Raw genomic sequence first — 12,866 nt, forward strand, 5'->3', positions numbered from 1 at the left:
GGAGGGTCAGCGTGAGGTGGAGGCCAGCCTGGGCTCCACAGCCGGCCCTGTCTCAGAAACCAAAAATCCCAGACTGAAAGCTCAGAAGATGGAAAAGAACTGGCCCCTGAATTCCAGCCGTTCCATGTCCCTATTTTCCTGGGGAGGGCAGATTCATTTGAAGTTTATGGTGTGCACGATGGAAGGAAGGAAGGAAAACAGTGTTTACATAGATTGAGGGGCTCCATCCTACAAGTATTTTATTATGACAGCCACGTAAGAGTCAACCCTTTGGAAACATCTTCACTAAGTAGACTGAGGTTTAAGGGAAGGGAGGTTGGACTTGCTTCCTGCAGACAGAAGACTGACTCCTTGTCGACTGTGCAGAAACCACCTAAGCAGACCAAAAGGCAGCAGGAAGCTCTGTAAAGGAGAGAAGCAGAGTCAGCTCAGCCTCCCTTGCGCCTCCCAATCAGGCCGGAGCAGGGAGTGCCCGCCCAGGAGGCACCTGTACTGCGTGCCCCAAGCAGCCAGATACGTGGGAGGAGAGGCCCAGCGTGTCCAGCGCCTCTCGGGCGAACTCGTCGGCGTCCTTCACAAGCAGCCCGGTTGGCAGGTTGTGGGTCATATTTGTGGAGACCAACATGGGGCTCACGGTCTGAAGCACAGGAGGGAGGGGGTCTGAGAAACAATGCTGGCCCTCTTTCTGGAGATCCAGCCACCAGCCCAGTCTGGGTGGGTCTGCAAGACCCCTAAACCTATTTTGCTGACAGATGGGGACCTGCCCTACACCCTGCCCCAAGAGCCAGGCCCCACGCTAAGGCCTAGATCCTGCTCCAGACCTAGACCTGACCTAAAGTCTGGACTCCGCCCCATGAGGCTTAGACCACGCCCCTGAAGTTCTGACCACGCCCAAAGGAAACAAGCCCCGCCCTTGATACCTGGAAAGGGCCTTGTTCATTCCCAGCTCTCCCTGAGAGTGAGACCACAAATGTGTGACCACAACCCCACAGTTCCCACCAGCCCATGGAACCCCAGGGGACAGATCCCTCTGACCCTGCTTCCTCTGCCCTCTCCTCCACAGCTGCTACCCCAGCCCGATCCTTGGAGCCTCCTCTGGCTCCTGTCCAAACCTGGATGGTGATACCCTGAGGAAGGTACTCTTCACACACCGCCTCCGAGAAGAATCACACAAAGGCCTGTGGGGCAAGGAGAGGAGGACCCAGGAGCACCTGCCTACGCCTGGGGGGGCACCCCACTCCGTGTCCCAACCCCACCCAGATTCCACTACAATCTCCCTGCCAGGACACAGGGGGACACATTTGGGGCCTGGGCTTCTGTTACCTTAGTGGCTGAGTATAAGGCCCGAAGTGGGATGCCTCTTCTGCAGCCAGCCTGGGACGACACATTGATGATGACACCTTTGCCCCTGGAGCAGGGAATGGCACTGGAAGGGGTCACTGCCCCGGGGGAGAAGGGGCGGGGTGACTGCCCCTCCCTTGGCAGGAGCCCTACTCTCAAAGGGTTGGGAGACGGGAGACTGGCACCTGGCATGGTGCTGCATGCCCATAATCCCAGCAGCCCTGAGGCTGAGTCAGGAGGGTGAAGAGCCCCAAGTCAGCCTGGACTGAAGACTTGGAAACGGGGAGGGTCGGGAATGGGCAGCCTGGAGGCGGGGGCTGGGGAATCCAGCATGACCACAGCAAGCGGCTCTCACCTGCTGACCATCTGGGGCAGGACGATGCAAACCATCTGCGGGGCAGAGGAGGCCCCTGTGTTTCCCTAGACCTCCTCACCCAGGCGCTGTCCCAGTCCCCTCAGGGGCTGACCAGGGCACCCGCGCCCCCAGGGTGGTGGCAGCTGCACTGTCCCTGGACATGGCCCTCATGGCCCGACTGACCTGTGCCACCGACATCGCGTTGCAGTTGATGATATCTGATACACTCTGGGGATGAACACGGAGCCCGTCACCGCCTGCTTCCCAAGCCCCCACACCTCCCACGTGTCCTGTCTTCCTAGCTTAATCTTTCTTTTTCTTTTTTCTCACTTCTTTATTTCTTTCTTTTTTTGCTTCCTTCCTTCCTTCTTTTTGGCACAAGGTGTCGCTGTGTAGGCCCGATTGGCCTCAGACTGACTGTGTAGCCCAGGTTCCCTTCAACTTGTCCTGATCCTCCTGCCTCAGCCTTCCCACTACTAGGATTACAGGCCTGTGCCACCACACCCAGCTGTTTTTCTCATTTTTAAAATTTAGAACACACTTTTTGGGCTTGGTTATTAGTTTTGCTTTTTTCTGCTGTGGATTATATTTCATTTTTTTCTCATCACTTGTAGTTCAAGGATAAAAAGAAAGAAAGAAGAAAAGTGCAATAAAATTTCAAAGCACGTCAATCAGGGGCAGCAACGGTACATGCACTGTACGTTCACCCAGAGCACAGCACATCTGCATTCAGTGGTCCGAGCTATATCGGCACAATCTTCCTCTGCAGTGAACTCAGAGAAACCCGACCTCTAACTGTGTCCACAGAGATATGTCCACCTGCACACATGCGTGTGTTCTGTTTAAGCTTCTCACACTCTCACATGTGTGTCTTATTTCTTTCACTAACAGAACACGTTTTCTAAAAACACAGTCCCCAGTAGAATCTGAAAAGCTCCCGTCCTTGGACCTCTCAGCTCCTCTTGTAGAAACGCGCTGCTGTCTGAGATTCTGACACACGCGGATGCTCAAAGCTATTGGATCCCAGGCCGGCGAGGTGCTACCTCCCTATGACTCTAACAACTTGGGAGGCCGAGGCAGAAGGATCACAAGTTCAAGGCCACCCTGAGCAGCATAGTTTTCATTTTAGTGAGAACTTGTCTCAAACTAAACAGGGCTCAGGAGTAGAGCGCTCCTGGATTCAGTCTGCTGAACTAAAATAATCAGTATAGTACACACACAGCAAAGTGCACACACCTTTACTATGGAAACTGAAGAGACCCCAACTGTGCTGGTGCACACCTGTAATCTCAGCTGTTGTGAGGCTGAGGCAGGAGGATCCCCCATGAATTCAAGACCAGCCTGTACTACACAGTGAGAGTCTGGTTCAAACAACCAAAAAAAAAAAAAAAAAAAAAAAAACCAACATAAGAAGAGAAACAGAGAGATTGACAAAGAGAAGGAGATGGAGAAGCAAAATCAGAACAAGGTGCGGAGAAGGAGAAGAGAGAGACAACGCTCTTTCTGGGCTCCAGTGTGTGTCATAGAACTTTTCTTTTAATAAATTCTTCCTACTTTTAGGACAGAAAGAAAGACGCGCAGATGATGGGGACCCCTTGCTTCTCCACCGAACCACTTCCCCAGGTGACAGTGTCCTGACCCCGGGAGGGCTGTGATCTCACCTTTTCACCATGAGGACTTCCTGGTTTAGCATTTGTGAGGCTTGTCCCCACGTGTCTCGGTGACAGGGCCCCGGGATTCACTGCTGGGATTTTCCACCATGTGAATTCAGTGCACTTTATTACCCAGTCAGCATAGGTGGGCACTGAGCTGTTCCCATGCTGGCACGGCCAAGCATAACTTACCCGGCTCACGCTCAGGGCTGCTGGAGGACGCGAGCCCTCGTGTACAACGCAAGGGAAAGGAAGGGCCAGATGGGAGCCTGTTGCAGTGTGTGTGTGTGTGTGTGTGTGTGTGCGTGCATGTGTGGGGTGTGTGCCTGTGTCACTGGGGATTCAACTCAGGGCCTTCTCACTGACCTGCAGTACCAGCCTTTTGGATGTTGTTTTTATTTTTGATTTTGTTAGGGAAAGTGTTCTCAGTATTTTACTAAGGTCCTCTATGTCATCCCAAACTTGAAATACTCCTACTTGGGATTTCAGGGTGCTACAATTCCAGGCATGGGCCACTTTAGCCAAATAAAATTAACAACTTTGCCCAGGAATGGTGGCACACATCCATTATTTCAGCCCTCAACAGGCTGAAGCAGGAGGATGACCTTAAGTTCAAGACCAGCCTGGGCTACACAGGAAGACTCTGTCTCAAGAAAAACCACCTAGACATCTTTATACATTAAAGGATAGTACCAACAGAGAGAAAGGTAATCCCAGTGGTAGAAAAATATTTTAAATCGCGAATCTCATAAAGGAATGAAGTCCTAGATATATAAATAACTCTCCAGTAACTCCAAACCACCAGTGAGTCACACGAGAAATCACACAGAAATGAGAAGACACTTAGAGAACCACAAAAATGAAATGAAATAGAACAAAAACCACACAGCATGGCAAAACTTACTGGACTCAGCAAAACTGTGCCGGGGAGGAAATGTATGTGGGGGAGAAAGGGCTAAAACCAACAGTCTAGAACCAGGGCAGGTAGAAAGAGAAATGAAACCTGCAGCTAACACCAAGTCAGGAAAACAACCCGGAAACTGGGAAACTAACAGACATGCGATGACACACAAAGAAAAGACTGAAGTTACTCAAGTCAGAAATAAAAGTGAACAGGCCAGGTGTGGGGGTCAGGCCCCTAATCCCGGCACCTGGGAGGCTGAGGCAGGAGGATCACTGTGAGTTTGAGGCCACTCTGAGCTGTCTGTCTGTCTGCCTGTCGGTCTGTCTCACTTTTTCTCTGTCTCCTATTCCCTCCCATCTCTCCTCTCACCCCTTTTAGAGAATCCACATTATCCTGTGTGGCTCCTTCTGTACAGTGGGCATCCACGAATATGAAAGGTGAGAACCAGGCTCAGGTCCTACAGTTGTGCAGGTTGAGCACTGCAAAAGGTCCCCTCATTCAATCACAGACCTTGTGTTTGCTGTAAACAATTTTCCAGCCAAAGGCAATGGAGCAGCCTGGCACTGGCCCTGGGGACGCCGGTGTGTTCTGCGTCCCGTCCAGCAGATGGCAGCAGAGCGCCGCAGCAGCCCGGACTCACCTGGCCCAGGTCCTCAAGGTCCAGCAGCTTCCTAAAGACTCCTCCACGGCCTCCATATGCCATGCCCACATTGTTCACTGCAAGAGAGTTGGCACGGTGTCCCTCACAGCCCCGGGGACACGGAGGGGGTCACAGGAGGGCGCCCGGTGTGCTCCAAGTGAGCGAAGCAGGCTGGCAACTCACCCAGGACTCCGATCTCCAGGCCCCGCAGGCCTGCCTCGATGGCACCGTAGATCTCCAAGCCCCCAGTGAAGTCGGCCTGGATGATGCGCGTGGACCTGCCATGCAGGCGCTCTGGAGGACGGGAGGGGTCAGGCCCTGCCCCTGCCCCTGCCCCTGTCCCTTATCCACCCCTGTGCACCCAGCAGCAGACTCGGGATATCAGGGGCACCCTTGACCCCAGACCAGCGAGCCCAGAGCTTCCCCGTGGCTGGGCGCTCACCAATCTCCCTGGCCTCCTGCTCCAACTTGCTGAGGCTTCTACTGATGAGGACGATGTCCAGGCCTCTCCTGGCCAGCTGCGGAAATTCAGTCACTTACTCAGCCCTGCACCCCTCCAGCCCTGCACCAGGAGCTGGGGTGAACCCAGGGCCTTCACACTTAGTTCAACTGTCAACCCTTTTTATTTCTTCAAACACAGGCCCTTCAGTCATCAAGACTTGGTTTTAGCTTGTTATCCTCCTGCCTCGACCTCCCAGAATGCAGGGACACCAGGTATGGCCAGTGACTCTGGCCTGCGATTCACATTGATTCATTCACTCAACCAATAACGATTACCTTTGTCCTGGCCTTGGTACTCAGTGTTAGAGCCCTGAGGTCGCAGAGCTGGACAGAGGACAAGAGCAGTGGGGACGGGGAGAAAGATCCAGGGAGGGCAGCTCTGTGCACAGTGATCAGAATGAGATGATGTCTCTATAGGAGGTCGAGGGCCCCAGGGTCCCAGGCAGGCTCTGCCTCTCACCACTTGGCTGCCTGACCCTGTCTTTATTCTCCCTCACTCCTGTGTGCCTAGCGAGCACCTGCTCCCTGCTGCGGGACTGGGGACTCATGGTGCTTGGGGTACCCCGAGCTCAGCCCCTGCCACACACTCTTCACTGCAAGGTTTCTCTGCAATGCACAAACCCAACCCTGCCCCTCTGCAGCTCAGAACCTGCCCTGGCTCCCCAGGGACACTGCCACAAACCCACAAACCTCTTTTTCATGGCTGGACCTCCTGCCATGTCTTTCTGTGAGAGGCCAGGCACAGCCCTGAGTCCTGGGGTCCCAGCCAGCAGCCCCTGCCTTTTCTGCTCCTGGGCCTTTGCACCTTCTGTTCCTTCTGCCCTGAATCCCCATCCCCTACATGCTGAGCTAGAAAACACACGTGATTGGGAGGGGGTGTGCAGCAGCATCTCAGGGCCTGACTGTCCCTCTCAGCCTGGACGTTAAGGGTGACAAGTGATGGGACTGACTGTCCCTCAGCTGTGAATGAGACTCTGCCCAGGCGTCTCAAGAGCTCCATGGATCTGAGAGGCTGATGCTGTTTGTCCTCCCTGGACACCACGTCCCTCTGTCCAGGTTGTTCCCCTCAGCACAGGAACCTAAACTTGTCTTCTTGTCACTCAAAACCCCAAGAAGAGGGCCTTTGTGCTGACTCTTATCTAATAGGTCCTTACCACTCAGACTAGTCGGCACATAGTCAGCAGTTTCCACATTCAGAGACTGCTACAGCCATGGTCCAGGGGAGCCCGGCCACTGCTCACAGCAGACTGTGGCATCGTCCATGTTGTGCTCATTTTAGGTGCGTGCTGAAGGAGTTGTGAGGTCAGCCACACTTTCACTGAGATTTCAGAGGAAAGCCTGGGAGGCCGGGCTGCGAGCCCTACATGTGCAGAGCATGAAGCTATAAGGATGAAGCCCGGATCCAGGGAGTGGGGCACCGCCTATGAATGTGGCACAGGAATGCAGGACATGTTCCAAGGACAGATGTAGACCCTGAGCAGGATCCAGCCTGAGAGAGACGCTGTGTGGGTGGCAGCACACTAAGCCCTAGGCTGGGGCTGCCCTCAGCCCTCAAACTCACATCTCAGAACCAGGAACCCAGACATCGTCTATAGAGCTGCAGGACTTAAGCGTTGCCTTCGGGGACTTGGTCACTTTTTGTTCTGATTTTTTTTTTCAGAAGCCTCTTCTGCTGCCAAGCGGGAATGGGAAGCTTTACCTTGAGACTCTGCACTGGGAGATTACGTAACCTACTGCTGACTTTTACCTTCACTCACTGCTTGAGGCTCAGTTTTGGTGCTGTCCTTGCTGGAGATGAGACCTGGCTAGCAGTTCAGCCTGGACTTCAAGTCAGGACATAGCCAGGCTGGTCTGGAATTCCCAGTGGTACTCTAGACTCAGCTTCCCAGTGCTGGGGTCCTAGGCACGGCCAGGCTGTCCAGTTTTCAGCAGGCACCTTCGACTGGCACTTCTAGGGAACACGGGGACGGCTGAAACTGTGGGGAGGGGCCACTGTGCTCTGGCTGCACACGGCATAGTCGCCTGTGTTAGGTGAAATTACTAATTTAGGGCTGGGTTACTTGCAGACAAGTATGCTTTAAGGACATGAATTTGGGTGTCAAGCGGACAAGAGGTAAAGTGTGGGTTGTGAAGGTTAATGAAGTCACCTTGACTGTCCTGGGAGCCATGTGAGGCACCTGTGTGGCACACTCCTGGGTGTGTCTGCACGGCCACCCAGGTGTGACTCTGCCCCGTATCCGTCCCTGGCCCCTTGCTCTCTGGTGGGTGCTGTCCCCGTGCTGCTCTTCCCAGCCTATGTGAACTAAGCAGCTTTGCTCTCCCAGGCCCTCCCACCACGCTGTCCCTGCTTTGGGGCCAGGCAGTCATGCACTGACTCACAGGAAACCAGGAGCCAGCTGGGTACAGTGGTGCCCTCCTGACATCTCTGCACTCAGGTGGCTGAGGCAGGAGGCTCACCACGAGGCCATGTTGGTTACACTGTACATTCAAGGCCAACATGGCATGCATAAAGAAGCCCCGTCTCAAAATAGAAATGAGCAAGAAATGAGAAAACTGAAATCGTAAGTCAAAAAAATCTCTCCTCCTCTCAGCTCTAGGTGTCAGGAACGTTGTCCATCAGTGACAGCGCTGACTAATACCGTCATGGGAGAGGAGCCATTAAGATCATTATGTTAGGTGAGGTCAGCCAGGCACAGAAAATCCAACACTGCAGGATCTCAGTTCAGTGCGGAGCTGAGCTTCTGGCCGTGGGGAGAGGAGAGTGGTTAATCGGGGCTGAGGCTGAGGAGAGAAGGGGACGTGTTGGGCAGCAGACATAAAGCTTCCATGAGGAGGAATAAATTCTCCAGTTTATTTTAGTAACAGTGTGCTGCATTCTTGAGAGGAAGGGAGGTTAACTCTGGTCATCACACTGAGACAGAGACAGACAGGAATCCATCAATGTCATTTACTAAGGAAAACTATCCCAATCACCTCATGAGATGCAGAAAGTTGAGTTCACAAAAATCTACCTGCATCCCTAAAGATAACCCTCAGGAAGCCAGTACAGAGGACCCTCCCTAAGGAAAAGCCCCTACCAAACGAACCAGTCACAGAAGAAACTAATCTCCTGCTGACTTTTTAAAGCCATGCAACATAGCCATTCTTACAGCCTCTCCAATAGCATATTGGGTTCCCTGTCAGTTCAAGAAGGCAAGAAAAAGAAAGAGAGAGATCAGACATAGAAGAGAGGGTGGGCATAGGGATCCATGCTTGGAATCCAAGGACTAGGAGGCTGACACAGGAGCATCGCTGTGCATTGGAGCATCCTGGGCCAAACAGTGAGCTCAAGGCCCACTTGAAATACATAGCAAGACCCTGTGTCAAAAACAGACAACACATCAAAACAAAACAAAATAGAACGAACAACAAAAAATAAGAGCTAACCCTGCTCAAGGTGCTGGTGCTTTTCTGTAACACCAGCAATCAGGGTACTGAGGAAGGAGGATCTCTGAGAGTTCCAGACCATCTTGGGGTACACAGTGAGTTTAAGGTTGGCCTGAGCTACACAGTGACTCAAAAAAAAAAAAAAAGAAGATAAAAAAAAAACTGAATGAAAATAAACAAACACTGTTAAAAGACGAGAAGGAAGGCTTACAGATAAATATGAACAAATTATAGAGAAATGATTCCATTTGTAAAAATGCCTTCCCCAGAGTGCCCCCCTGGCTGCCAGTACACTCACCCCAGCCTTCCCGCTGCTCTCTGAAGAGCCCTGGAGGTCCTCTCTCATGGCTCTCAGAGTGTGAGGAGGAATACAGTGACTGCCCCTCTGGGTGCCATCCAGGGGAAAGGCAGACTCGGGGAGCCCTTGCCCTGCTGCCTCACCCACCCCATTCACTGGATCTGCCACCGTGGAACTCCTGGCTTCCCCCCAGTCACCATCACCAAATGCTCACCCTTCTGAGCTGCTTCAGCACACGGAGGCAGCCAGGACAGCACAGCTAACGCCACTCACAAAAGAGGACTCAGGCCTGCTTCACAAGCCTGAGAATGATGGGATCCGTCCTCTTTCCTGAGTGTCTCCTTCACCCTGACCACCACCTCTCACTCCATGTGCCGGACCTTGCTTATGCCCCTCTGCCCTGGCTGGAGGATAAGCTCCACGAGGGCAGGACTTTCACCCTTTCAAAAACTCTCTTGTGCTCACTGCTGCATCCCCAGGCCCAGGAAGATGCCTGGCACAGAGTAGGTGGTCAAGAAACAGGATTTGAAGAAATGAACCAGGCAATAATGAGAGGGATGAGAGGGTGAGGGGGCACCTAGCTCTCCCCAGGGGGCTGGTGACAGGGAAATCAGCACGGAAGCCACCACCCCACTCACCTCGTGTGCGTAGGCCTTGCCAATGCCGCTGGTGGCTCCAGTCACCACTAGGAGAGAGAAGAGGGGGCAGGGGGTGGGAAGCTTCCCCGCTGTGGGTCCTGTCGGGGTCCCCTGACCCATCCTCAATCCCCTGAGGTTCCTACTGGACTGGCTGCCTCTGCTCCACCCAGAGCCCCCTCTGCTCGTGCTCATCACCCTTGCTGATCCCTGCGGTCTGCACATGGCCCCAGCCACTGCTGTTGTTTTCCAGACAGGGCCTCCCTATGCAGCCTGGCTGGCCTCAGTCTGTCCTTGAGCTCCTGCCTCAGCCTCCCCTGGCTGGACACCCGACTTGGCGCATGTAGCTGTGCTGCACACGGGTGACCAGAGGCGTCCTCCCATGTCCTGTCCATCACCTGGCTCCTCTCTGCCACCTGCTCCTCTCACCTGGACCGCGCTGGAGACTTTGTGCCTTCCTTGCCCTGCTAGCACCAGCCTCTTGCTCTCTTGCTTCCATGAGTCCCTTGGCCGCTGTGTGCATTGGGACGAGGGGTTCCCAAGGGTCACCTGCCACCTGTCCTCTACCTTGCAGTCCCCGCCCGCACCTTCTTGGGAGACCCGGGTCCCTTACCTGCCCAGGCTCCCTGTGCCCGGAGCCAAGCATTGCCCCTCCGGACCTGGGGCAGCAGGTACACGTATACAGCGCGGGCCACTCCCCAGGTCCCCGTCAGCAGCAACCCTGCAGCCGTGATGGCCCCCAGAGCGCTCAGCACGTCCCACTTGGACTCCATTTGAGCTCCTGCTCTGCAGCCTGGGACCTGCCGGGTAGGGTTGCTGGGTGCCAAGGTCAGCTATTGAGGATCTACTGGGCCTATGAGCTGGCAGTACAGGACACCCCTCCTTCTGCCCCCAGAGCTACCAAAAGTTATCAAAGTCCACCAGCCTTGGCTCCACCAACTGAGGTTGTGGCTGGGGACAGGAGCTGCATCTGGAGGCTTCTCTGACTTTCTGAAGCTGTCTCCTCAATCCCCTACCAGCCTGCCTGCTCTGAGCCCCTGATCTGGTGTTATTTTTTGTTTGGGTTTTGTGCTGTCTTCACACTGGGTCTCCCGGCACAGTTCAAGCTGGCAGTCTCAGTTACTTCTCTTATTGCTGAGACAAAGTACCCAGCACCCAAATGGAAGCAGGAAAGCTTTATTGGCTGACACCTGGGGGCTGTTTCACCCCATGACCTGACGGCCCAAAGGCAGGTGGCACAGAGGGGGGCACCGCAGAGAAGAGATGGTGCAAGGGAAGAAAAGGACAGCAAAATGCAAGGGACAGTGGCGGTCAGTCATCACACACAGGCGCCCTCTTTCTGCCTGGCATATTGTGTCCAGGCTGCCAAGGCCAGCAGCGCTCACATCTAAGGAGGGGCAAGCTCACTCCTACCCAGAACCATGCCGAGCCCCTCAGTGGACTGGTTTGTATTCACAGACACTTGATCCCAGCATCACAAAATCAAGACCCGGTCACCTTTGAAAAGTCCCATCTGTGACTTGCTTGAGGTTTTGGGGAAACACTGAGACACAAGCTGTAATACGGTCCTTAAATTCACTATGCAGCTCAGATTGACCTCAAATGCCTGACAATCCTCCTGCCTCGGCCTCCTAAGGGCTGGGATTACAGGCCTTCTCTCTTGCTTCCATGAGTCCCTTGGCCGCTGTGTGATTGGAAGGAGGGGTTCCCAAGGTCACCACGCCCAGTCAGACCTTCCTTTCCTACCATCCTTGGGAGTGGCCAAGGATGAATCATGAAGGCCCCCCTCTACACCCGCTTTGGGGCCACCTCTGTGCCCTTAGTATAAATTTATTCTGAGGTTTACAAAGTGACTTTGATTCTTTCCATAAGAAGTTTTTTCTTGGACTGAGCTGCTAGTGGAGTGAAAAGATCCTATTTGTCTCTGGTCAGTGGCTTTGATGTGGAAAACCTTCCATAGCTGCAAAGATTTGAGAGCTCTCACCCTAAACAAGTCTCTCTGGTGCAGTGGGAAGATTGTACGGGAAGAGCACACAGCACCCGGGGCAGAGAGGAAGCGTGCGATGGTGCGCACCTGTAATCCTAGCCAGTCAGAAGCTGAGGCCGGAGAACTGCAAGTCAATGTCCATCCGGGCAATTTAGTAAGGTCCGATTTCAAAATGAAATTTAAACAGACTGAGGACATAGTTCAGTACTCCCTGTGTCAAACCCCTTGTAATGGGAAAATAAAAAACTAAAAAGAAGTGGACCTGGAACCCAGCTCCTTACAGTGAGGTAAGCTACCCAGAAAGTGACAATATTTATTTGGCAGCGACTTTTAAACGGAGCAGCCCAGGAGGTGGTGCTGGCACACGTGTGTAATCCCAGAACTTGAGAATTTGAGGCAGGAGAATTCCCGCGAGTTTAAGCCTGACCTGAGCCACACAGTGAGTGTGAAACTTAGCTGAACTACATAGAAAGACTCTGCCTCAGTCTGTGGGAGGGCGGCTCAACCTGCAGACCCATGGTGACTACTGGTGACAAATTAACTTCACACGGTTATGGTACAAAACGTATTGTGGACACTCCTTATGTGACATCTACAGTGACAACTACTGCGGTCAACTAAACTCACCCATCCAAAATGCCGGACTACTGAGAGCTGTCTCTAAACTGTGTCTGAACAGCTCCTGAGACCACACTGATGTGTGGGCCCTTAAGGCAGCAGGCTGCTGACTCATCCAACATCAGCTCAGGACAGCAGACATGGGAGCTGGGGTGCTGGTTACCTTTCCATGTGCATCACTCCCACCCCAGTTAACCATGTGGGTTCCTAAGGGGAGGCCCAACACCTTCCCATGGCGCCTTTCATAGGAATCTGGATGCAGGTATCACTAGTCTCCCAGGCCGCCTGCAGATCCAACTTCCTCAGTTACACATGGAAGCTCAGACCTCACCTTAAGTCACCTTAATGGCAGCACCCACTAGCTGAGCTTCAGACCTGGTCCTCCGGCATCAGCCTTCATCACAGGGTCCTTCCTATGACAGGAGCTGTTGCATTTTCTTACATCCAGCGAGGTTATCTTTACGTGGAAAGGGGTGATGGGCTGTCCAAACCTGTGTGAGGTTTGAAAG

At 53.5% G+C, this 12,866-nt stretch overlaps 1 protein-coding gene across 4 annotated transcripts; it reads right to left on the reverse strand.

The window, feature by feature from the left end:
• Positions 1 to 203: 203 nt before the first annotated feature.
• On the reverse strand, positions 204 to 10,606 carry LOC101788512 (very-long-chain 3-oxoacyl-CoA reductase-B-like). Of its 4 annotated transcripts, none has more exons than XM_063252873.1 (11): positions 10,366 to 10,605; positions 9,756 to 9,802; positions 5,335 to 5,410; positions 5,076 to 5,186; positions 4,893 to 4,969; positions 1,880 to 1,924; positions 1,697 to 1,731; positions 1,324 to 1,374; positions 1,127 to 1,178; positions 488 to 637; positions 204 to 402 (listed from the first exon to the last, which is right to left on the reverse strand). In XM_063252873.1, exons 1-11 carry the CDS (start codon positions 10,523 to 10,525, stop codon positions 286 to 288), a joined length of 921 nt encoding a protein of 306 aa, XP_063108943.1. In that variant the 5' UTR covers positions 10,526 to 10,605; the 3' UTR covers positions 204 to 285. The 4 variants fall into 4 exon arrangements, 2 of the variants coding, with proteins under 2 accessions (XP_063108943.1, XP_063108944.1); XR_010048648.1 differs by having other exon boundaries at positions 354 to 402; positions 1,113 to 1,178; XR_010048649.1 differs by lacking the exon at positions 204 to 402 and having other exon boundaries at positions 1,113 to 1,178; positions 1,324 to 1,408.
• Positions 10,607 to 12,866: the final 2,260 nt, after the last annotated feature.

This window comes from Cavia porcellus, unplaced genomic scaffold (assembly GCF_034190915.1).
Source record: "Cavia porcellus strain 051 isolate PalLab524CR breed Dunkin Hartley unplaced genomic scaffold, mCavPor4.1 scaffold_7, whole genome shotgun sequence".
NCBI lineage: Eukaryota > Metazoa > Chordata > Mammalia > Rodentia > Caviidae > Cavia > Cavia porcellus.